At 41.5% G+C, this 23499-nt stretch overlaps 1 protein-coding gene across 6 annotated transcripts in view; it reads left to right on the forward strand.

Annotated features, from left to right (window-relative positions):
* Positions 1 to 23499, forward strand: part of ARMH3 (armadillo like helical domain containing 3) — a 175715-nt gene that overhangs the window by 47352 nt on the left and 104864 nt on the right. For all 6 annotated transcript variants that reach the window (XM_057308396.1, XM_044382055.3, XM_026493942.4 and 3 more), the window contains one exon: positions 10734 to 10822. In XM_057308396.1, coding sequence (XP_057164379.1) covers positions 10734 to 10822 — 89 coding nt within the window. The remainder of the gene's footprint in view (positions 1 to 10733; positions 10823 to 23499) is intronic.

Here is a 23499-nt window from a genome sequence, read left to right on the forward strand (position 1 = left end):
ATATAGTGGCCTGACTGGGAGATTCCTGCCTTCTGAGGAGGTTAGATTGTTTATCGCAATTCTTTACAACCAACACAACTACACGCAACTGAAAATCATCATAGTTTAATAAAGTTTAAGCCTTCAGGCTTTCTCTCTCCTTTATAGTTTCTGCATTCTTCTTATCTTTAATGCCCAGGAACAGCTGTGCCACATTAGTGTAATCCCAAATATATATGTATTATCTTTTTTCCTTAAAAAGCATCTGAATTGAGTCTGACAACGGGATTGCTACTTCCATTTTTTTCAGCAAAAGAGCAGTTTGGTGAACAGCAATGTCAGTGTGCCTCATTCCAGAGACAGGCCTGGGATCTAGGGAGCTATGAAAGATTTTACTCCGAATAGAGTAGACCTTAGCTTTTTAGACTGCTTGTAGATCATGTCATATAGTCTTGATTTCCTAGGTATGAAATAATGATACAAATTTTACTTTTAGGTAAGTAGGTTGCAGTTTGCATTTTTCTTTTCTTCTTTTTTTTTTTTTTTTTACTTTTAAGATTTTATTAAAGAGTGAGTGAGCATGAGCGGTGGGGAAGGTCAGAGGGAGAGGGACAAGCAGACTCCCTGCTGAGCAGGGAGCCCTATGTGGGCTCCATCCCAGGACTCCAGGCCCCTGACCTGAGCCTGAGCCGAAGGCAGATGCTTAATGACTGAGCAACCCAGGTGCCCTGCAGTTTGCACTTTTCTGTTTGCATTTTCTTCTGGTGTTTAGATTTAAGCCTGATTCTTTATTTTAATTCAAACACCATGAAAGCTGCTTTTTTAACAACACTGATTAGATAAGTTTTTGTTTTAGGTGTATCTCTGAACCTCAGCACCTTAGGGATCAGATTTGTTTTACTACAGACTTTATTTTTATTTGTGGCTTGGTTATCTTATGTTCTAGTTTTAGGATATGCTATTTACCTTGTAGTATCGTATTATAGTCTCAGTTTTCTCATTTTCCATGTAAGGAATGACTCTAGAGGTTATCCATTGCCATGTACAAATGACCCCAAACTGAGTGGTTTAAAACAGATACTTGTTATCTCACAGTATCTATGGTTGAGGAATCCAGAAGCAGTGTAGCTTGGTAATTTTGGCATAGGGTTTCTCACAAGGCTGCAGTCAAAGTATTAGCTGGGGGGGTCCCGGGGGGGTGGCTCAGTTGGTGGAGTGTCCAACTTATTTTCTGCTCAGGTCATGATCTCATGGGTTGTGAGATCGAGCCCCATGTTGGGCTCTGTGCTTAGTGCAGAGTCTGTTTGGGTTTCTTTCCCTCTTCCTCTCCCTCCCCCTTGTGCGTGGTCTTTCTCTTTCAAATAAATAAATAAATCTTAAAAAAAAAAAGTGTTAGCTGGGCCTGTAGGCATCTGAGGCTCTACTGGGGCTGTAGAATTTGCTTCCAAGCTCACTCCCATGGTTGTTGGCAAACCTCAGTTCCTTGCCATGTGGACTTCTTCATAGGGCTGCTCACCACAGCTGGCCTCCTCCAACGCAAGTAATCCAAGGGAGAAAGAAGAAAGTGAGAGTCCAGGATGGAAGCCATAGTGTCTTTTATAACATAATCTCAAATGACATACCATTTCTATTGGTCATATAGACCAACCCTTATGTAAGGATGTAAATGCCAGGAGGTGGGGACCACTGGGGGCTATTTTGCAGGCTGGCTACCTCAGTGGCACACCAAGTAAGTTGCATCACCACAATTCAGACTCAAGTCTCTCTCACCCAGAGGCTGTACTCTTAACTACTGCTGTGATAAGTGACAAAAAGATTTGCACAGGGTGAGTAATGCTGACTGGGGCATCAGAGAAGATAACAGAGAAGGTTGCATTTGACCTGAGTCATGAAGAAACAGTGGGAGTTTTCTATGTGGAAGAGTGGGGGAGGGACACACCAAGCAGGTGACTGGCATGTTCAAAGGCTTGGAGGCTTGAAAGTGTGGCATGTTCGGAAAGTAGAAAGTAATTCAGGATGATTAGAATGTAGGGCGCATGGAGGAAGCATAGGAGAGTAGAAAAACGGTTGCCTGAGGTTAAGTGGCTGAGGAGGAACAATTGAAGGTGGGATGACACGGTAAGATTGTGTATTCAGCATGTAGAGTTACAGGGATGCGGCTGTCTAACAAGGCTCTCACATCACAGCCAACGAACCTGGTCTACATAAATATTTTAACTCCCTCCTCCCCCCAGTTTCTACCTTTTTTGGTATTGCCTTGCTTTCTCAGTTGCTTTTTCCACCTGCTCCCTAATTGAATGTCCTGAGGTTAGGGAAGATGGAGAAGATAATGAGGCATCAAACTGACAGAGGCTGGGCAGAAGGTCCCACCCTCGGGCTGAATATACTTTCTTCATTACTACCTGTGGGCGTATATCCAGATCTCCCCACCCCCTTCTCCAACCCTCTTCCCAGTTTTTGGCATTTGGAGCATCAAGTCCTTTTTAGGTGAACTTCTCTGCTCCCAGCTGGGCATCAGGCCAGGTTGCTGCTCTCACTTCTCAGTATGTACTGCTTTTCAGCAGCATACCGCAGAATGAGAAATTGAAAGCAAAATGAATTTCTACCATTTCAGATAAGTTTATAATCTTCCTGGTGAAATATGAAGAAATAAGGAGTGTGGAAAGACTTAATACGCAAAACCAGAATCTGGGTCAGAAATGAAACAATTTCACGTCTGTGTATGAATGCTGTAGGTAAAGTAATAATGGGGAAAGGTGCTTATATCAAAAAGAGAGAGAAAAGGGAAGTCTTGCCTGGAGCAGTAAGAGGTGGGGAAGCTTAACCAATTAATTTCACTCCTTACTCTATTCCTTGATTCTTGCTGCAACCCCCATTGCTGCCATAGGATTTAGGAGTGAGGAGAAAGAGTCTCTGAGGAGAGTAAACTTTCCTTTAAGCTACTCTTACATGGAAAATTTGGACTCTTTCTCAGTAAGAGATTCCCTCACCTGGGGGTAGGCACTGGAAGAAAGCAGACGCATTAGTGGACCCCACAAGAAGGCTTCAGGTTAAAGTGGAACTGTCTCATGTTGAAATAGGAAACCACTACATGCATAAAAAACATCCCAAAGAAGCAATCATTTTGGAGTAATTCAGGCAGTCTGTATTTTAAGGTTGTAGCAGTTGTTAAAATTTTCATTTCTCTTGGTAAATAGTGTAAGTTATTGAGACCACCTGGCTGGTAATGTCACCTGTTGGGTGGCCGAGGAGGTAGGAACAGAGCTTAGGAACATTGTCAGAGTGAATATCGATGGTCTTTGAACCAGAGGTTGGTGGCAGCAGGGGTGGGAGCATAGGTAGTGTCTCCCTGCTGCTCCATGGGGGCTTAGTGTTGCGATGGCATTGTCATTAGAGCCAGGGTACAGGCTGTCCAGATCCAGGCCATGTGAGAAGTGCTGGTGTGCAGAATGTATTGTGCGTGGGTGGTCATATATGGGCAGCATCCAGCCATCTTTGCTGGCTGCAGCAAGGCTGTTAGCACCAGGTACCTCTCAGTTTAATGGGGAATTTGATAGAAGAGTTTGTATATTCCTAAGTTAAATCATGGCATCTTGTAGCTAGTGACAGTTGCATCAAAGATCACACTGCAATATCTAAAAATCAGCAGTTGATTTGGAAACTATTAGGGTGATTTATACTATAATTTATGTCACTTGGTAAACAGTTTTGATACAGTTTAGTTCATTAAGAGAGTAAAAGAATTATTTAAATTTTTGATATATGTATTGATTTATGTATTAATTTATATTTCTGTATGGTTTGTAAATACTTTTTTTTTAAAGATTTATTTATTTATTTATTTGACAGACATAGAGACAGCCAGCGAGAGAGGGAACACAAGCAGGGGGAGTGGGAGAGGAAGAAGCTGGCTCCCATCGGAGGAGCCTGATGTGGGGCTCGATCCCAGAACACCGGGATCACGCCCTGAGCCAAAGGCAGACGCTTAATGACTGAGCCACCCAGGCGCCCCTGGTTTGTAAATATTTTTAATACCACTCCTGAGGATACCAAAGTCTTTTAAGAGAGATATGTTATAGGGGCGCCTGGCTGGCTCAGTTGGTAAATCTCAGAGTCGTGAGTTTAAGTCCCACATTGGGTGTGGAGTCTACTAAATAGAAAAAAAAAGAGAGATCGATCTGTTATATAATCCTCTTATAATTCTGATCTGAAAACCTTCTAGAAGACCACTTAGAGCTACAAGGAGTGGGAAGAACAGAGAGATCTGAATTATAGGATGAGTAGAATAGGCTGGTAAGGTAGCAGTGCAAGCCCATTACTGGGAATATTTTGAAAACTTCCAGGGCTTTAATTTACAAATTTAGTTCATTTCTTTTGGGTCATTATGTTGTTAGGCACTTTAATTCTTCTTTTTTTTTTTTTTTTTTAAGATTTTATGTATTTATTTGACAGAGAGAGAACCCAGCAGGGGGAGCAGCAGGCAAGAGAGGGAGAATTAGGCTCCCTGCTGAGTGAGCTCAGTAGCAGGACCCAGGGATCATGACCTGAGCAGAAAGCAGATGCTTAACTGACTCAGCCACCTAGGTGCCCTGACACTTTAATTCTTCTAGTTAGTGTCTTTGGCTCTCATTCCACAGAGGGACGATTGTAGTGTTTTTTTTGTTGTTGTTTTGGTTTTTTAAAAGATTTTATTTATTTATTTGACAGAAAGAGACAGCCAGCGAGAGAGGGAACACAGCAGGGGGAGTGGGAGAGGAAGAAGCAGGCTCCCAGTGGAGGAGCCTGATGTGGGCCTCGATCCCAGAACCCTGGGATCACGCCGAGCCGAAGGCAGACACTTAACAACCCAGCCACCCAGGCGCCCCTGGTTTGGTTTTTTTGCCCTCCTCTTTTCCCCTCTGCTAGGAAGCCTAAGAAGATACTAGCTACCTCCATTTTCACTTGATTCCATGAGCTGTCAGATTGATTCTCTACAGGTTGCTACCTACCGTGTCTGAAGTTAGTAGGATCTTAGGTTATTCTTTGTCTCAGAATAAAACCATAGAACTTCAGAGAGTCTCAATCACAGCTCCAGAGGTATTCTTTACTTGAAGCTGCCATTCAACTGAATTGTATTTGGGGCAAGTAGGTGCAGAGGAGCCACTTTGTGCTCTGCCCTTTTGCCTTACTTATTTTGTCTCTTCTATTTCTATTTTCTCTGCCTCACACTTTCATGTCAAAACAGTTTCTAGAGGAAAAGCCTCTTTCATTTGCCTAAAACTAGCAGGTTATCTGGATCTACTTTCCAGGAACTTGACAACTTAGTTCTAATAAGACTTAAATGCTAGATGTTTATTTCACTTAATTTTTTTGGAGAAATTTTAAAAACTTTTTATTTATTTAAGCAGTCTCCACACAAAGCATGGGGCTTGAACTTACAACACCAGATCAAGAATTGCACTGTCTTCCAACTGAGCCAGCCAGGCACCCCAAGTGTTAGATGTTTAGTTGGCAAACAGTATTTGTTGAATGAATGAATGAAAATATAGGTCTCACAGTCTCTTCTGAATCTTTTGGTTTGTGTGATGAACCTGGATTTTCAGAGGGGTACAGTCTAAGCCTTGGGCCTCTATTTCTACTTCCCCACTCCCAGTCTACTTTCTGGCTCTATATATTTGCCTATTCTGGACATTTTATACAAGTGAGATCATATACCATATGACCTTTTGTGACATAAAGTTCTCAGGTTTCGTCTGTGTTGTGGCATGTATTAGTACTTCCTTTCTGTGGCTGATTACTATTCCATTGTGTGAATGTGTGACACTTTCTTTATCCATTCATCAGTTGATAGACATTTGGATTGCTTATATCTTTGGCTGTTATGAATAATGCTGCTATCAACATTCATGTACAAGTTTTTATGTGGATATATGTTTTTTGTGTGTATATACCTAGTAGTGGAATTGGGGGGGTCATGTGGTAATTCTGTGTGTAACATTTTGAGGAATTGCTAAACCGTTTTCCAAAGTGGTTGTACCATTTTACATTTCCACTGGCAATGTAAATGGGCTTCAATTTTTCTACATCCTCATCACAGCCAAGGATTTTATTTCTACTTGGACTTTCCTCCAGCTTTGGCAAAAGTAGAAGGGTCATTAATTTGATTTAAGAAATGATGTTGTAAAACCTTGAATACCTAGATTCTTGGTTTATAGATATACATTCAGGTTCTCTCCATATTATTCTCTCATGATCTGCCCATTGTGTTTCTGGACTTCCTTTGCCAAGGATTTATAAACAGTATCGCAGTGGGATGAGCAGTTTAATGAGTTGTGATAAATGTATACATCCTTGTAACAACTATCCCAGTCAAGGTATAAAACATTTCTCTTCTCTAAAAAGTTCCTTTGTGCCCCTTTTAGAGGATGTTAAAAAAATTTTTTTTTAAAGATTTATTTTAGGGAGAGAGAGAGAGAGTGCGCACACAAGCGGGAGGGTCAGGGAAGGGAGAGAGAATCTCAAGCAGACTCCACGCTGAGTGCCAGGCCTGACTTAGGTCTCAGTCTCACAACCCCAAGATCATGACCCATGCTGAAACCAAGAGTCAGACGCTTAACTGACTGCACCACCCAGGTGCCCTGAGGATGTTAAAATTTTTAAAAATGAATTTGTTTTAAGTGGTGGATTTCTTAGCTATAAAAATAGAATTGTGGAAAATTTGGAGAAAACAGAAAAAGAGAAAGAAAAGAATTCACCTATATCCTACCATCCAAATTAACATCAAATTAAATCTTTTTTTAATGCTTGAATATGCTTGTGACCATTATCATACATTTAAACGTATATAATTTTGCATGCTATTTTTTCACTTTCCATTGTAACATAAATATCTTCTTGTGTTGTGAAAAATTCTTCATGGATATACTTTTTTTTTTAATTTTTATTTATTTATTTATTTATTTATTTATTTATTTATTTATTTAAGATTTTATTTATTTATTTGACAGAGATAGAGACAGCCAGCGAGAGAGGGAACACAAGCAGGGGGAGTGGGAGAGGAAGAAGCAGGCTCATAGCGGAGTAGCCTGATGTGCGCCTCGATCCCAGAATGCTGGGATCACCCCCTGAGCCAAAGGCAGACGCCCAACCGCTGTGCCACCCAGGCGCCCCATGGATATACTTTTTAAGAGCTTCATGGGGCCCTGCCTAGGTGGCTCATTTGGTCAAGCGTCCCAACTTTTGGTTTTGGCTCAGGTCACGATCTCAGGGTCCTGTTGGGCTCCTTGCTCAGTGGGGAGTCTGCTTCCCTCTCTCTCCTTCTGCCCCTTCCCCCCCAAACCCTGGCTTGTGCACTCCCTGCCCCTGTTTCTCTAAAATAAATAAGGCTTTAAAAAAAAAAAAAAAGAGTTTCATGGGGTTACATTATATATCTATGTTTTAGTCTGCTTGGGCTGCGATAACAAAAAACCCACAGATTGGGTGGCTTAATAATGGAAATTTATTTTCTCATAGTTCTGGAGGCTGGAAGTCCAAAATCAAGGTGCCAGCACCTTTGGTTTCCCCAGAGGCCTCTCTCCATGGTTTACAGATGGCCACCTTCTCGAAGCATCCTCACAGGGCCTTTTCTTTCTGTGTGGGAGCAAGCGTTCTTGGTTTCTCTTCCTTTTCTTATGAGGAAGCCAGGGACGTGAACTCACGACCCCAAGATCAAGAGTTGCACACTCCTCTGACTGAGCCAGCCAAGTACCCCTTTAATGACTTTCTTAAAGGCCTTATATCTAAGTACAGTCACATTAGTTAGGTTAGGGTTAGGGTTTCAACATATGAATTTAGATGGGACTCCCGGGTGGCTCAGTCAGTTAGGTGTCTGCCTTCGGCTCAGGTCATGATCCCAGGGTCCTGGGATTGAGTCCCGCATTGGGCTCCTTGCTCAGTGGGAGCCTGCTTCTCCCTCTGCCTGCTGTTCTCCCTTCGTCTGTGCTCCTGACAAATAAAATAAATAAAATCTTATAAATAAAATCTTTAAAAAAACAGTCATGAATTTAGAAGGAACATAATTTAGTACATAACATATAGCAGTCTTCCCTTATCAGTCATTTCATTTTACGTGGTTTTAGTTCCCTGTGGTCAACTTTGGTTTGGAAGCAGATGATTCTTCTTCTGCATACCATGGGTCAGTAGTAGCCTAAAGCTAGGTCACAATGCCTACATCGTTCAGCTCACTTCATCTCACCACATAGACTTTTTATCATCTCACATTACCAGAAGAAGAAGGGTGAGTACAGTACAGTAAGATACTTAGAGAAACCACATTCACATAACTTTTATTACAATACATTGTTAAAATTGCTCTATTTTATTATCAGTTATTGTTAATCTGTTACTATCTAATTTATAAATTAAACTTTATCATAGGTATGTATGTATAGGAGAAAAACAGAACGTAGAGGGTTTGGTACTGTTGACAGTTTCAGGGATCCACTGGGTGTATTGGAATGCATCCCCTGCAGATAAGGGAGAACTGCTCTATGTGTAATGATTGCTGTTCTCTCAGCATTGGATGTTATTTCCACAGTCGTTTCCAGTTTTCTTTTATTACAAATAAGATTATGATGAACATCTTTTTGTTTAAAGCATTTTAATTTTTGCATTCTGGATAAAGCTGAATTCTCTGGAGGGGTTTGTGGGTCAAAGGGTATAAATGTTATTAAGGCTATTGATAGAGATTGCCCAATTGCCTCCTGAAAGGGCTGTGTGTACCAGTTACTCTTCCTTCATAAGGTATAAGTGGCTGTTTTGCTGTACCTTTACCAACATTAAAGTCTGTGTTAATTTGATACATAAGGACAATCTTGTTTTAATATGCCTTTTTAAAGTGAAGTTGAACATTGTAGAAAAATGTTAACTTTCCATATTTTCCCCCTTTGGGGGGCTGGGAGGTTTGTTGACTATTCCCTTTGCTCATCTTTCTTATTTTTTCTTATCAATTTATATATACATTAAGCATAGTAATGCTTTTGTGTCTTTTGCTACAAATGTAATTTCCCATATGATGTGGCTTTAATATAATCATTTTTTAAAAATCACACAAGATATTCATTTTTAGGAAGTAAATTTCATCTGTATTCTACCTTGTGCTATCCTCCATGGCTTTTTTTTTTTTAAAGGTTTTATTTATTTATTTGACAGAGATAGAGACAGCCAGCGAGAGAGGGAACACAAGCAGGGGGAGTGGGAGAGGAAGAAGCAGGCTCACAGCGGAAGAGCCTGATGTGGGGCTCGATCCCATAACGCCGGGATCACGCCCTGAGCCGAAGGCAGACGCTTAACCGCTGTGCCACCCAGGCGCCCCTCCATGGCTTTTTATACTTCCAAAACCCTCTCCCAATCAGAGATGAAAAAATATTTTTTGTTAGATTTATAATGTTTAGAAACTCTTTCATCTCAGGGCGCCTGGGTAGCGCAGTCATTAAAGCGTCTGCCTTCGGCTCAGGGCGTGATCCTGGCATTCCGGGATCGAGCCCCACGTCAGGCTCCTCCACTGGGAGCCTGCTTCTTCCTCTCCCACTCCCCCTGCTTGTGTTCCCTCTCTCGCTGTCTGTCTGTCACATAAATAAATAAAATCTTTAAAAAACAAAACAAAACAAAAAAAACCTCTTTCAACCTATTAACTGCTTATTTAGAAATACTTTATCAAACATATGTGTTATTGTAATGTGAGTAATGTTGAATATTCCAGTGATCTAGAATTGTACCATTCAGTGGAAGTTTTTGTGATGATAGAAAAGTTGTATATGTTTGTGCTGTCCAAAATGGTAGTCACTAACCACATGTGGTTGTTGAGCATTTGGTATGTGGCTAGTGCAACTGAAGAGTGAATTTTTAATTAGAAAGTGAGTGCAGGCCAGGGGGAGGAAAGGGGACGAGTAGAGGGAGAAGCAGACTCCCCGCCAAGCAGGGAGCCCGATGTGGGACTCGATCCCAGGACGCTGGGATCATGACCTGAGCCGAAGGCAGCCGCTTAACCGACTGAGCCACCCAGGCACCCTAATTTAACTTTTAATGTAAATAAAATTTAAATTAATTATGAATTAAACCAAAATAATTTAAAAATTAAATTAAAAACAAATTTAAATAGATAAAAACAAATTTAAAAGAGGGGCACGTGGGTGGCTCAGTTGGTTAAGCATCTGAATCTTGATTTTGGCTCAGGTCATGATCTCAGGGTTTTGAGATCGAGCCCTGCGTGGGTTTCCTCACTCAGCACAGAATGTATCTGTCCATCTTCCTCTGCTCCTCCCCCTGCTCTCCCCCCAGCTCTCTCTCAAATAAATAAAATCTTAAAAAAAAAAATAGATCTGAAGACTTAAGGTCTTTACTTTTGTATTTTTATATTCTATGTTTGCAACACTGAATGGAGTAGTCTAATTCTGGTCCGCTGATACATGCTTTCCTCTGGGGAAAGATACTCAAGGGAATGGTATCTGTAATACCTAATCAGCTGCTGACCTAGGTGCTGTTATAGCCCCCTTTTCCTAATGATAAAGGGAATTAGCACAAGCAGTGTGTGTGTGTGTGTGTGTGTGTGTGTGTGTGTGTGTGTGTTGTGGGGGGGGGAGATTTATGCACCGGAAAGTTCAAGTTTCTTTTACACGTGTACAAATTCATCTCCAGCATCTTTAGTGGCCTTAGCAAAGCTGCCTTGCTAAAGAAAAGGGTATCTGTGGTGAGTTGCATCATACATTTAGGCTTACCCCAGTTTTTGTCTGTTACAGACGCTGCATTCAGGTAGTACATAAACTACTTTGCTACCAGAAGAAGTGTAGAGTACGCCTGCATTACACCTGGCGGGAACTCTGGTCAGGTAAGTTTCTCTTTTGAATTCATCTTCTTTTCCCATATCTTTTATGAGCCCCTAGGCCTAGGCACAGATGAAATTTTTTTTTAGCTTTTTAGTTTGTTTAGGATGCTTCTATTTTCATTTATACTTTTTGTCATTTCACCCTTGTTCTTATCCAGAGGTAGGCATGTCACTTATCTCTTCCATACTTCCTCTCAAATTTCTTCTCCCTGTATTTTTTTCTCAGCTGGTAGAAACAATTGAATGTATCTTGAGCTCTAATGATTCTTGCTTTGAATAAGAATGAGGTAGGAGGAGTCAGTACAAACTTGGATTCTCCCTCGGTTGCATGTGGTAGCAGCATATGGACTATAGGAAGGCTTCTCTGTGTTTCCTCAAGATGAATAATCTCAGGAGGAATGTCAAAGGGAGAGGGGGTGGGGAGGGGGTGGAGAGATGGGGGGAATCCTGTTCTTTGTGTTACATCTGGCATTATTACTGTTTACAGACAGTGTCAATTGTACCACTCCCCCTGTGCCAGAGACAAAAACAGCAAATTACAGTGTTTACTTTTGTCTTTATATCCATTTGGTAGTCCAGTAAAGTCATAGCTACCCCTGTGGGTGGGAAGTGCCTCTTCTCTAAAGGTACAATTAATGCTGGCTTGCCACCCCTTTCTTTTGTGTAACTAAATTGGAGGTTTCAGGAAAGCCGAGGAGACATGCTCCCTGAAGCATTTGCTGGCTGATAGGTCCTGTGGCTTTTGTGACCTGATGGTACAATAAAGTCTTCTTCAGATGATTACAGTGATGAATGGTTCCCCCACCCATGGAAGAGCGGCTGTGTATTCTCAGCAGAGGAGGGTGTGTTAGTGTCAGAGGCTTCATAAGAAACAGGCCAGTAACCCTACCCCCTTCCATGGAATTCATCTCACTTGTTGTGACACATGGTTTCCTCCCAACCCAATTTGCTTTCTAAATTTAGTCCTCTATAATGGGAAGTAGAGATCTTTAATTAATGGATTAGCAAGTTCTTTGCAGTTACTGCCTGTGGTGGTGAAGGGTGAACAGGAGAATAACACTAAGTGGCAATAGTGGCATTTTGGTATTTTAGGAGAAAAAAGTATGATTGTGTGAGAGTTTGAGATTGAGGGAATGTCAGAAGATCTAAAGACATCAGAACAGATTGAAATGACTTAAGTTAGTAGAATTTCCTAGGTAGGAACGATTCTTATTAATATACAGGACTCTTGTGGTTGTCTATGGATAGTTATATGATTGCTAGGTTCTAAAAATTTAGGATTAAAGAGAAAACACAAAAATGATACAAATCTGTGGATGTTGGTTAGTTGTAGAACTTACAACAAGTACAAATGGTTTATGTCTATAACGGATGAAGTTACCCATTGTAGTAATAACGAGTTGGTAGTAATAGTTAATTCTACCTGCTTTTGATTCTCTTCTGGTTTGATTTTCTCTTGTATTCTGTTTTCTTTCCTTTCTATCCTAGCCATCCTGTCTCTGGTTCCTGGAATCTCTCTGGCTTTTCTCCCATCCTCATCACCTGTGGTCCTCTTCCTCATAGTTCTGTTGTGTTGCCTTCTACCATTTACCCTGGTCTGTCTCCCTGGGTCCTAGGGCTTTCCATTACTCTCCTCCTTTCACTTTGTATCCTGTCCTTTGTGCTACTGTTGTCATATATTCTACTGGTACGTATGTTATAAACCCCAAAATACATTGCCATCATTTTTGTTTAAAGAGTCCGTTATCTTTTAAAGAGATTAAAAATGCCTTCTGTATTTATTTTTTCTTGATCTTAGCATTTCCCCATTCTGGCTAGGAAATTGTGAGGTGGGAGACCATTTTTATCCTATGTTGGTCAGTTGACTTTATATCTTCGAATACTTTCTGTCATGTGCAGCTCTGTTCATAATTATGTGCTATTTCAGGACTGATTGACTGGCATCCTAAGCCTTGATAGGTTGAGAGGAGATGAAGATGAGGATTAGTAGTGATGCTGGGATGACTTCTTATTCCTGAGGCATAGGCATTTGTACTAGAGTTCTCTGCCAAGCGAGGTTAGGTCCTTTTCCTATGTAGACTGGGTGAGCCTCCTGGAACCCTGGCTTCCCGTAGTGATACACAGTGAGATGCAGAGCAGCAGGTGTTAAGGAAAGTTGCAAAATACTATACTACATCTGATGCATCCGAGCCCATAATAATGTATAATATTGCAATCAGTGAATATAAATGTAGTTATGGTGGATCCACCCACTCCTTGGCTGGCACTACCCCTCATATGTTGGTATGCCCATGTTTTTATTCTTTCTTTGCCTTCTAGACTTAAGGATTTGCTGGAGGTGTGTGAACCTCACCATGGTAAATATGCTTATGTGTATAGATGCCCATAATATGCTGAGAACCTTAATTGAATTTTATTTATAAATAAAACTGGTAAGGCATGTGTTGTTAGATTGGACGCACAGAAGCGGTTCGGTGTCCAGGAAGCAGTTGGCTAGGGCCCAAATGCCTTTTGTTGTTTGGAATGTGGGTGTGTAGTATCACTGCACTTCGAATGATGATTTTTATTCCTGTGCTGTTTGACTGCAGTCGCTCTTTGTTTTTGGGGAGGTAACCAGAGGTCGCCCTCCAAATTCCCATATGGAAATCCCAGGCATGGTCTTGTGGACGAGGATGAGGTAGCTGTATTAGTTGGGGGTTTAATCCTGCCTGCTCTGTTGGTTTTATAGATACTAGCCCTGACCTTCTCCCTGCTGCCACTGTCTATTTATATGATGCCTGTCACCATAGTATCTGAGTATGTGGGGAAATACATTTAGGCTAACTTCAACTAGAATAGGGGAAGGAAGAAGGCCTGCCTCTCTCATTGCCCTTTTTGTAGCAATCACTATCTTCCACTAAGTTACGGAAGGTTCAAAAGCTCTAATCTGACCTCTAGGCTACCCAGATCTCCTGTTTTGGATAAAAGATTAGGTCTCAAAACTATTCTCTATGGAGAAAGAAAAGTGGGTATTAGGGTAAGATCCTAGGAAATAGGTCTTTACCTTTGAGAATATAATGAAAGATAACGATCTTTGTGTCCAGAAAAATGGCCATTTGCATATACATATTTTGCATATAATTTCAGAGAGTTCACAGACCCTCTGAAGCCATCCATGATCCTGTGTTAAGAATCCCTGTCTTGGGACGACTGGGTGGCACAGTGGTTAAGCATCTGCCTTCGGCTCAGAGTGTGATCCCGGCTTTATGGGATCGAGCCCCACATCAGGCTTCTCCGCTATGAGCCTGCTTCTTCCTCTCCCACTCCCCCTGCTTGTGTTCCCTCTCTCGCTGGCTGTCTCTATCTCTGTCGAATAAATAAATAAAATCTTAAAAAAAAAAAAAAAAGAATCCCTGTCTTAATTTTAGGTTCTGTGGCCTCCCAATTATTTCTGTTTTCACGGAACATCTTACTCTCTGGTTTAATATTTTTTCTTTATTAACTGATCATACTGTATTTCTCCTGGGAAGTTTAGATTCACAGTCTCCTCTCTCAACTTCTGGGGGATAAGGAGCACATTGGTCACTGTATTTTATTTCCTGTGTCTTCTTATAGCACTTTGAGTTTCTATTTTAGCATATTGCACTGTTTTGCTATGTGTGCATAAGTCTGTATAATGATTTATTTAAATATCTTTCTTGCCTGTTAAAAAAGTTCTTGTAGGGCAGGGCCTGTGTTTTTATCATTGCTTTATCCTCAGCACACTACTTGGCTTATAACAGGGGCTCAGAAAATATTTGAATGCATAAATGAATAAGTGAACATATAGAATTTCTATTATTGATGAATCAAATTCTCTTAAAGCAGCACAGTGTTGTGTTTGGGCCTCAAAACAGTAACAACAACAATGATAAAAATAGCGGTAATAATAATAGAATCCAGTAGGATGTTTGTTGTCATGTTTCTGTTGAGCTGACTTTATCACCTTTTTATTTGAGTTGTGTGTTGTTGGTTTTTGTTTTTTTTTTTTTTTTGAAGATTTTATTTATTTATTTATTTATTTGAGAGATCCTGATTCCAGCTGAAGGCAGAGGCCTAACCCGCTGAGCCAGCCCCCGCCCCTATTTGAATTGCTGATGTGAAAGGGAGTGGTGGGTGATTTTTCTTTCCTTTGTCTGTTTCTTCCTTACCTACAGATACATGGATTGCTTTTAACTAAGTAAAAATGGAAACTTTGATGGTTTCCAAGCCATTAACCAAAGAATGAGCAGAATGTTTAGAGAGAAGCAGTAGTTGTTAGAGAGGAAAAGACCTCAACAGAGCTTCATGGAGTCAGCTTATTTTACTTCCACTGCAGGCAGAAGGGGCACTGGGGAGGCAGCCTGCATTTAAATAGTATAGCTTTCCACAGTCTGAAAACATGGGTCATTTAAAGGCAGATTTATACTGACATTTTATATTCGACATTTATCTATGGATCACTGTCCTTCTTACCCTTTCACTTTGCCACATCCCTGGGTGATAAGTCATTATTTTTATCACCATTTGTTGGGGAAGGGAGTGGAGGTATAGGAGGGTAAGTGCCTTGCTCAGGATCATGGAACCAGATACTAAACAGAGTCATGATTAGAACTTAGTTCCTGACTCCTATGCTCAGACGCAGATCACTAGGCAACATTTGCCTCCCTGCAGGAAGAAAGGCCCCCAAAGCCCCCAAAACAATCTGTTCAGCTTCACTGTGCTAAATAGCATCCAAAGCATTCACAGCTCTGTGAAAAAGAGAGAAATCGTACATGGCCTGACCTTTTAGATACCTACTGGGAAAAATGAAAAACCCAGAGAGTGTCACAGCTTTGTGGATCCAGCTGGCTTTCTCATCACTAGCAGAAGCCTGTGACTCCGTGGTTAGGTATACCTTGAGACTGGGAGTTGAGAGGCTTTTGTTGGAAGCTTGTTATATTGTAGGTGTTGTTACAGAGGACTGAAAATTTTCAAGAGAAAGATTGACCTGAGCCATATATTGACCTGTGTGTTCTTATGTAAGTATAGCTTTGACAGCTTGGTGGCCCCTCCTGATTTAGGGAAACTAGCCTTTGAACTTTTAATTCTCAGCTTTTTTGTTGTTGTTTAGTTTCTTTTTTAAACTTTCAATTTTGATATAATTATAGACTCACAGGAAGTTGCAAAAATAGTATAGCAAGTTCTCGCACCCTTCACCCAGCTTCCTCCAATGGTGACATCTTATATAACTCTACAGTATTGCTTCTCTTAGTTTTGAAGAAGGTATAGGGAGGAGGGAAGGACACAGCAGTAAACAGCTAGAGTAGATGGGAAGAGAAATTTTGGCAGCTGCTGTTGCTATTTTGTTTTTAAAATTGCTTTTTAAATTGTTCTTCCTCTTTCCCCCCAATTTTCTCTGATGTAGGGGAATATGTTACAAGATGTATTCTAGGCTTGATGTGCCTAATTAAGACTGCTCTAGCTTCCATGGGCAAAAAGATGGAGGCTTCTTTCTTCTGTGGATAATCAATTTCTCTCAGAATGTTTTAATACAGGGTCATTAGAAGGCATTTTTCTGTTTCCATAATTTTGTGACGAAAGATTCTGTACAGCAGTGTAGAAAGCCCTAGCACTGAAAAAGAATGCCAGAAGACTCTTTTTTCCTTCAAATCACCACATTTGGTTAAGTCTAAAATTTATACTATTTTGACTCTTTCTTTCATCCCCTCAGAAACTTGGCAGAAGCAAAAGATAAGAATTTCTAACAGGTTTAGCCTGTTAGAGGGAGAAAAAGATTCCCACCAAAAAGCCCCTGAAAAGAGTGAGAAATCTCTGTTCTTTTCTCTGCACATGAAGTCACTTCCCATCCAGAGAAATGTCAACTCTCATAGGCCCATTAGCATCTTGTCAACTAAAAGAGACAGAGGAAGGAGTAGCTGTGCTTTTGTTGCTCTGCCCGTACTAGTTCTAAAGGAACATATTTGGTTTCATGAGGTGTCATTGTTTCCTGGATCTCCAGTGAGGAGGACAGGTCTATTACTGTTTTTCTCACATTTTGGCAGGAAGTAAAGTTCTTGATTCTATATCACATGCCTCCACTGAGACGTGGTCTTGCTGACTGTTAGATTTCTTAAAGGGTGACGATTTTGGCTCTCCCTCAGCTGGGCAGTGTTGGAAAAAATAAGCAGGTGGTATAGGACCCTAGAAAGCACTGGCTTCTGAACTTGGTTAGAGGCAGCTGCACAGGAATAAGGTGTATGGGATCCTGCATTTCCCAGAGTCTTAAGTTCCATATCGGAACTTTCACATAAGGGCTCATTTTCGTGATAAAGAAGAGGGTGGGTGGTAACTGTGAGAATTGCAGGGTCCCCAAGTAAATGGGGAATTGGAGATAGTTGAGAACCTTATTTTTCCTTTTACACACATATGCTTCAACAGCAAGGAAAATGTAACACAGAACCTAACTTCTGTTTAAAGAAAGAATTTATTCTTTTTTCCAGGTCATCTGGAGGGGTGTGGAGCCTTTAGGCAGTACAGCTTGTTGATGTACTGATTTTTTTTGTTGTGGTGGTGGTAAAATACACTTAATACTTACCATCGTAACTGTTTTTAAGTGTACAGATCAGTGGTCTTAAATATTTATCACATCGTTGTGCAACCATCACCACCATCTCTCCCCATGACTCTTTTCATCTTGTAAAACAAAAACTCTCTACCTACTAAACAAGAACTCCCTGTTCTTCCCTTTGCCAGGCTCTGGCAAACAGGGTTCCACTTTCTGTCTTTATGACTTTGACTACACACTAAGCACCCCAAGTGAGTGAAATCATATAGTATTTGTCTTTTTGCAACTGGCTTATTTCACTTAATGTTCTCAGGTTCAAGAAATCAGATTCTCTCTTCCTCAGAGTTTGCTTTTTTTGTTGTTGTTGTTAATATTTCTGTTTATTGTTTTTTTGTTTGTTGTAGGCTGTCTCTGCCCATGTTCAGCCTGAATGTAAACTTAATGTCTTCTTCGCTCTCTTCTGAGCCTTTTCTTGGGCATGTGCAATCACTTTCTAATTTTCCCTGTATATGCAGTTGATTTTTTTTTTTTTTTAAAGGAGCCCCAGCGCAGGGCTTGAATTCATGACCCTGAGATCAAGACCTGAGCTGAGATCAAGAGTCAGATGCTTACCTGACTGAGCCACCCGGGTGCCCCTATGCAATTGTTTTTGAATGTTGTAGTCTTAAATGTCTGGCTTCCAAAGGGAGAAAGACAAAAAAATGAAGGTGGGGAAAAGAGGGGCACTTGACCCTTTATTTATTTATTTTTTAAGATTTTATTGATTTATTTGAGAGAGAGTGTGAGCACAAGAGTGGGGAGGGGGGCGCCTGGGTGGCACAGCGGTTAAGCGTCTGCCTTCGGCTCAGGGCGTGATCCCGGCATTATGGGATCGAGCCCCACATCAGGCTCTATCGCTATGAGCCTGCTTCTTCCTCTCCTCCTCCCCCTGCTTGTGTTCCTTCTCTCGCTGGCTGTCTCTATCTCTGTCGAATGAATAAATAAAATCTTTAAAAAAAAAAAAAAAAGAGTGGGGAGGGAGAAGCAGACTCCCCAATGAGTGGGGCTTGATCCCAGGACCCTGAGATCATGACCTGAGCCAAAGGTTTAACCGACTGAGCCACCCAGGCACCCCATACCTGGCCCTTTAAATCTCATAGATGTAACTTACTGGATGGGGATGGGTTTGCCCCAGTGAGAGGAGATGCAGCAACAATAGCGGGTTGCTTCTTTGTCTGCATCTCTGTAGTCAGAAGCAGCAATCAGCTATCCAAGCACAGATCCCCAGTATTTGGAGGACAGGATCCTTTTTTCCCACCTTACCTCTTATAAGCTGTGTGCATGCTGCTTGCCACATGGCCGGGGTGGTGGGGGTGGGGGGGTGCATAGCTGCTACTGTGCTAAGAGCTGAAATTGACTGAAATTAACCAAAATTTACCATCCAAGTCTTCCCCGGGAAAGTTGGAAACCTTCACCAGACTTCAGAGTTCCAAAATAGTTAACATCAGACAGATTCTGCCACTGCAATGATTGTCTAGGTAGGGAGAGAGATACCTGGTGCTTTCTACTTTGCTGTTTTCCTAGAATCCTTCCATCAGATGTACTAACTTTTGTGCTCTGTTCACCTGGAGAGGCTCAAAGCACACAACCTAAGCCATTTCATTTTCTTGTTTGATTCATTGGCCTCTTTAAGTGAGGTGCTTGGGTTTGCAGCCAGACAGATGCCTATATTCTCAGAGGCCAGCTAGTGTATTTTAAAATTATTCTGCTGGAAGGTGTTGGCTTCTAAGTCCTTCCTGTACCACTTTGCTGATTGACAGTGAGCCTGCTGATTGTTGGCAGTGTCCCTGGGTAATTGGTGATTTTGTCCAGAGATGCTGGAATTGGCTAGAGTTCATAGTGCCTCTGGGGTTTGGGAGGCATTGGCTTGTTATACTAGTGCTATTTCTAGCCTGTCCTTGGAGTTCCTCTGCCTTTCTTCTAAGCAAGTGAGATGCTAGTATTTCTCTTCCATCAGTCACTGTGGAATTATCCATTTCCCCAAATGAGCGCATTTTGATTTGGATCTGTGGCGTCTCATTCTGACTCCGTGGCAGGCCGCAAAATAGGGCCTGGTCGAGTCTTGTCTTTGCTTTCTTTCTTTTTTTCTTCCTAGTATGTTAAAGCTGTTCAAACAGACAGTTCTCTCTGACCTGATTCTTTGGAGACAATTTATTTGTGCTCTGCTAGAGGCTCTCTTTCTCCTTCCTGTTTTTAATATTATTTAAATGTCATTCACTTGGTTTTATAATTAAACCTCCCCTTTGCTTCTCTGAGGCAGGTGTCTGAGCTACCACTTAATTGTATCTTTCTGTAGTTGGCTTGTTCTTCTCTGCACCTGGTTTACCTCAGTGTGGGGGGACACGTTTTAGTCCTGGAGAAGTTCCCATATACATTATTCATTCTACTCTTCTACATGGCAACACAATTTGCTGCTACTCTCTCCTTGAATTCAAAGCAGTTTGGGAAAAAATCTGGGGAAGTCCTGATTATGTGGGGTACATTGATGTTAGGAACAGCTTGCAAACAAGGTTCCTGGTGGGGTGAGGGAGTGAGATGTGGCAGGATTCTCAGGTGGATGGCACCAAACTCTTCCCGTTTGAGAAATAGATCAGCTGCTTCTGCCTCTGAGAACTCACTTGGGACTTAGGGAACCATCAAGATGCCTATTCCTGGTTCAGCTTCCCAGAACCTGCATGCTGACTTATATTCCACACGTATCTGCATACAGAAGTCAGAACTGTGCACTGTTGCCACACTTGATGTGCAAGACTCCCCAAGGGAAGGAGCTTGGGCCAAAGCTAAGTGTGAGACTGACTGGTGCCTCTCGTAGAGTCTAAAGAGGCAGCACTTGCAGCCAATTTGTAGTTCCTGACGAAGAGCCCAGAAACAAAATTTTCGAAGTGCCTGGTAGACTTTCCAATGAAGAAACAAGTTTGTATAGAGCACCCACTTCCCTACAACTTAACCATATTGCATGTGTAATACAATACCTCAAGTATCTCACTGACATAACTTCTCTGTTTTTCTCTCAGTGTAGGTTAAGAGTATTTGGGGCCAGGTATCTGGAGCCTCATTTAATAGAGTTAGCAAAGATTAGGAGTCTAATCCAGGATCCCCAAGGACTTCCTAGACTATTGTTGGTACTTAAGCGCACTGTTGGCTTTGATTGGGAACTTTGATCATTATTCTGAAGGCTGCCATAGTGTTGTCTTGAAGGCTACTCAGGATTCATTTTGAATTTGCATTCCTGCCCAGGAGTCTGCGGCTCTCTGTTGATTGAGTATATTTGGCTCCTTTTCTTTAACTTGTCAAAGAGGAAACACCTTTGCATGTTTGGCCATGTACTCCGTGCTGTGTATACCGTGATGTAAATTTTAGCTAGTCACTTACGCTGAGGCTATAGAAAGTTGGGATGGATGTTTGTGGGGTTCATGCTAGCGTTGGTAGAAAGAAAAACGACCTCTTGTTTGTTTTTAATTGGTAAAACATACATAACATAAAATTTAACTATTTTTAAACATACAGTTCAGTGGCATTAGTATATTCACATCATTGTTGTAAACATTTCCACCTTCCATCTCCAGAATTTTTTTTGTCTTCCCAAACTGAAACTCTCTGTACCCAATAAACCATAACTCTACATTTCTCCTTCCCCCCACTCCTGGCCACTACCATTCTACTTTCTGTCTCTGTGAATTGACTAGTCATATAAGTTGAATCATTCAGTCTTTGTCTTTTTGTGCCTTTTTCCACTTAGCATAGTGTCTTCATGGTTCATCCATGTTGTAGCATGTGTCAAGATTTCCTTCCTTTTTCAGGCTGAATATTATTCCATTGTTTGTGTATACTGCATTTTGTTTATTCATTCATCGGTTGATAGATATTGGGCTGCTTCCACCTTTTGGCTATTGTGGACAATGCTGCTATGAGCATGGGTGTATAAATATTTGTTCGAGTCCTTCCTTTTCACCTCTTGCTTTTGAGAGTGTGCAAGTTAAAGTGTCCTAGGTCAGTGGAGTGAAATCCTCAGATTCTTATGAGAGAGATGCACTTGAACCTACAGGATTTTTTCCATTGGCCACTTTGACATATGAGGGCCTGGTCAGTGGAGTTCTGACTAAAGTTATGGTTTGGGTAGCAAATGTAGGTATTGACCCTAGATAGCTAGCTCCCACACACTCAACAAATGTTCTTTTAATTTAAGTTTAGGAGGAACCAGTGCAGTTGTATAGACCTTGGCAGGGAGAGTTCATGGACCTTCTTCCCAATATGTTGCCCTTAATGCAGTTTAGCTCCAACTAGCTATGTGACTTTGAGTAGCGTATTTAACCTTTCTGAATTTCAATTTGGTCATCTGTAAATTGGGACCAATAATACCTTCTTCATTGGATAGTTAAGGGGATTTGATGAGAATAATGTACTTTAAGTGCCTTACATAATGCTTAGCATCTAGCAAGCACTTGATATATATTCCCTCCCTTGCTGCTTATGGCCACCATGTTTCTCCCTTTGAAAAGAGATGAGTGTAGTTTGGGGCAGGTGACTTCTGTGGTTAAGTCTCTTTTTAAGGTGTCACATAGAGGGCAGTACAAAAGAGGAAGGTTTGAGATCCTTTGTGCGAGCTTCTGGCACAGTTATTAACTTGTAGTTGTTGTCACTCAGCAAGAAGATATGATACATTCCTTTATATGATATGTCTGTCTGGCATTGGCGTTTTGGGGCAGCCCAGTCCTGGGGCTCTGGAGGATGGAAGCTGATGAGAATTGTCTGCTACAGCCTGGAAGGTTTCAGCTACAAAGCTTGTCTGCATCTGAAAGGGTACTCTGTGCAATAAGCTCTGCCATTCTGTTCTGTGGGGATGAGCAGCCATTGCTCGCCAGATGGGCAGAGCTGTTTACACAGTGCTGAGTTACTGTAACATAGGCCCTTCTTTGGGAGTATCTCAGACTAGCATCAAGTCTTCGGTAAGGAAGAGCTTGTGGTAGCCTCTTCTTCCCTTATAAAAACTATGTAAAAATTGGAATGGTGCCTGGGTGGCTCAGTCAGTTAAGCGTCTGACTCTTTATTTCCGCTCAGGTCATGATCTCAGGGCCCTGGGATTGAGCCCTGCTCAGCGGGGAGTCTGCGTGTCCCTCTCCCTCTGTTCCTCGCCCCCCCCTCCATCTCTAAAATAGATTAAAAATCTTGAAAAAAAAAAAAAAAGGAAACATGGTAAGCCAAAAGTTATATTAAAAAAAAAAAGGACAACCTGCCCTCCTTATCTCCACAATGACTACAACATGTACTTGATACCAAACTCTTACAGACATATGACTAATTAACAGTGCTATGTTTATACAACCAATCCCTTGTCTTTTGTAGTTATCTTAACTCTTCTATGTACTGCTACTTCTGTGACTATCTGTGGAACAGTTTGGCTGGTGATGTGCCCAGATGACACCAAGTGGACAAGTGGATAAAGGGCAGTTTTCTAAAAATGTGTGTGTGTGTGTGTGCACGCATGCACGTGCGCGTGTGCGGAGAGTGGTGAGCCAGAAGCCAGCCAGGATGAGCTCTGTGCTACTTATGTGTTGGCACTGAGATCCCGAGTGCCAGTTCTCTACTCTCCTTGACCTGCCCCTGTCTGATGGGAAGCTGTTCTCTTCTTTGGCCTGCAGTTAAATCCTGTGCATAGCTCTATACCATAACAGCTTATGAATAAGCCTGGCTGCTAATTATTTATACCAATGTTTTTGTTTTGTTTTGTTTCAGTTCTGATTTTGCATAAAGAAAGGGGATCTTGGCTCCCTTTATTTTATTTATTTTAAATATTTATTTATTTTAGAGAGAGAGAGAGCGAGTGAGAGCATGTGCATGTGCATAAGCAAGGGGAGGAGCAGAGGGGGAGGGAGAGGGAGAGAGAATCTCCCGCAGACTCCCTGCTGAGTGGGGAGCCTGACACTGGCTCAGTTTCACGATCCTGAGATAATGACCTGAGCTGAAATCAAGAGTTGGACACTTAACTGACTGAGCCACTCAGGTGCACCTGGCTCCCTTTAAAGTCCAGATCCAATCACATTCCATGTTCAGTACTTAATTTTAAAGAGGACAAAGCTGATGAAGGGGATGGGAACAG

The sequence above is a fragment of the Ursus arctos genome, unplaced genomic scaffold (genome assembly GCF_023065955.2).
Source record: "Ursus arctos isolate Adak ecotype North America unplaced genomic scaffold, UrsArc2.0 scaffold_7, whole genome shotgun sequence".
NCBI lineage: Eukaryota > Metazoa > Chordata > Mammalia > Carnivora > Ursidae > Ursus > Ursus arctos.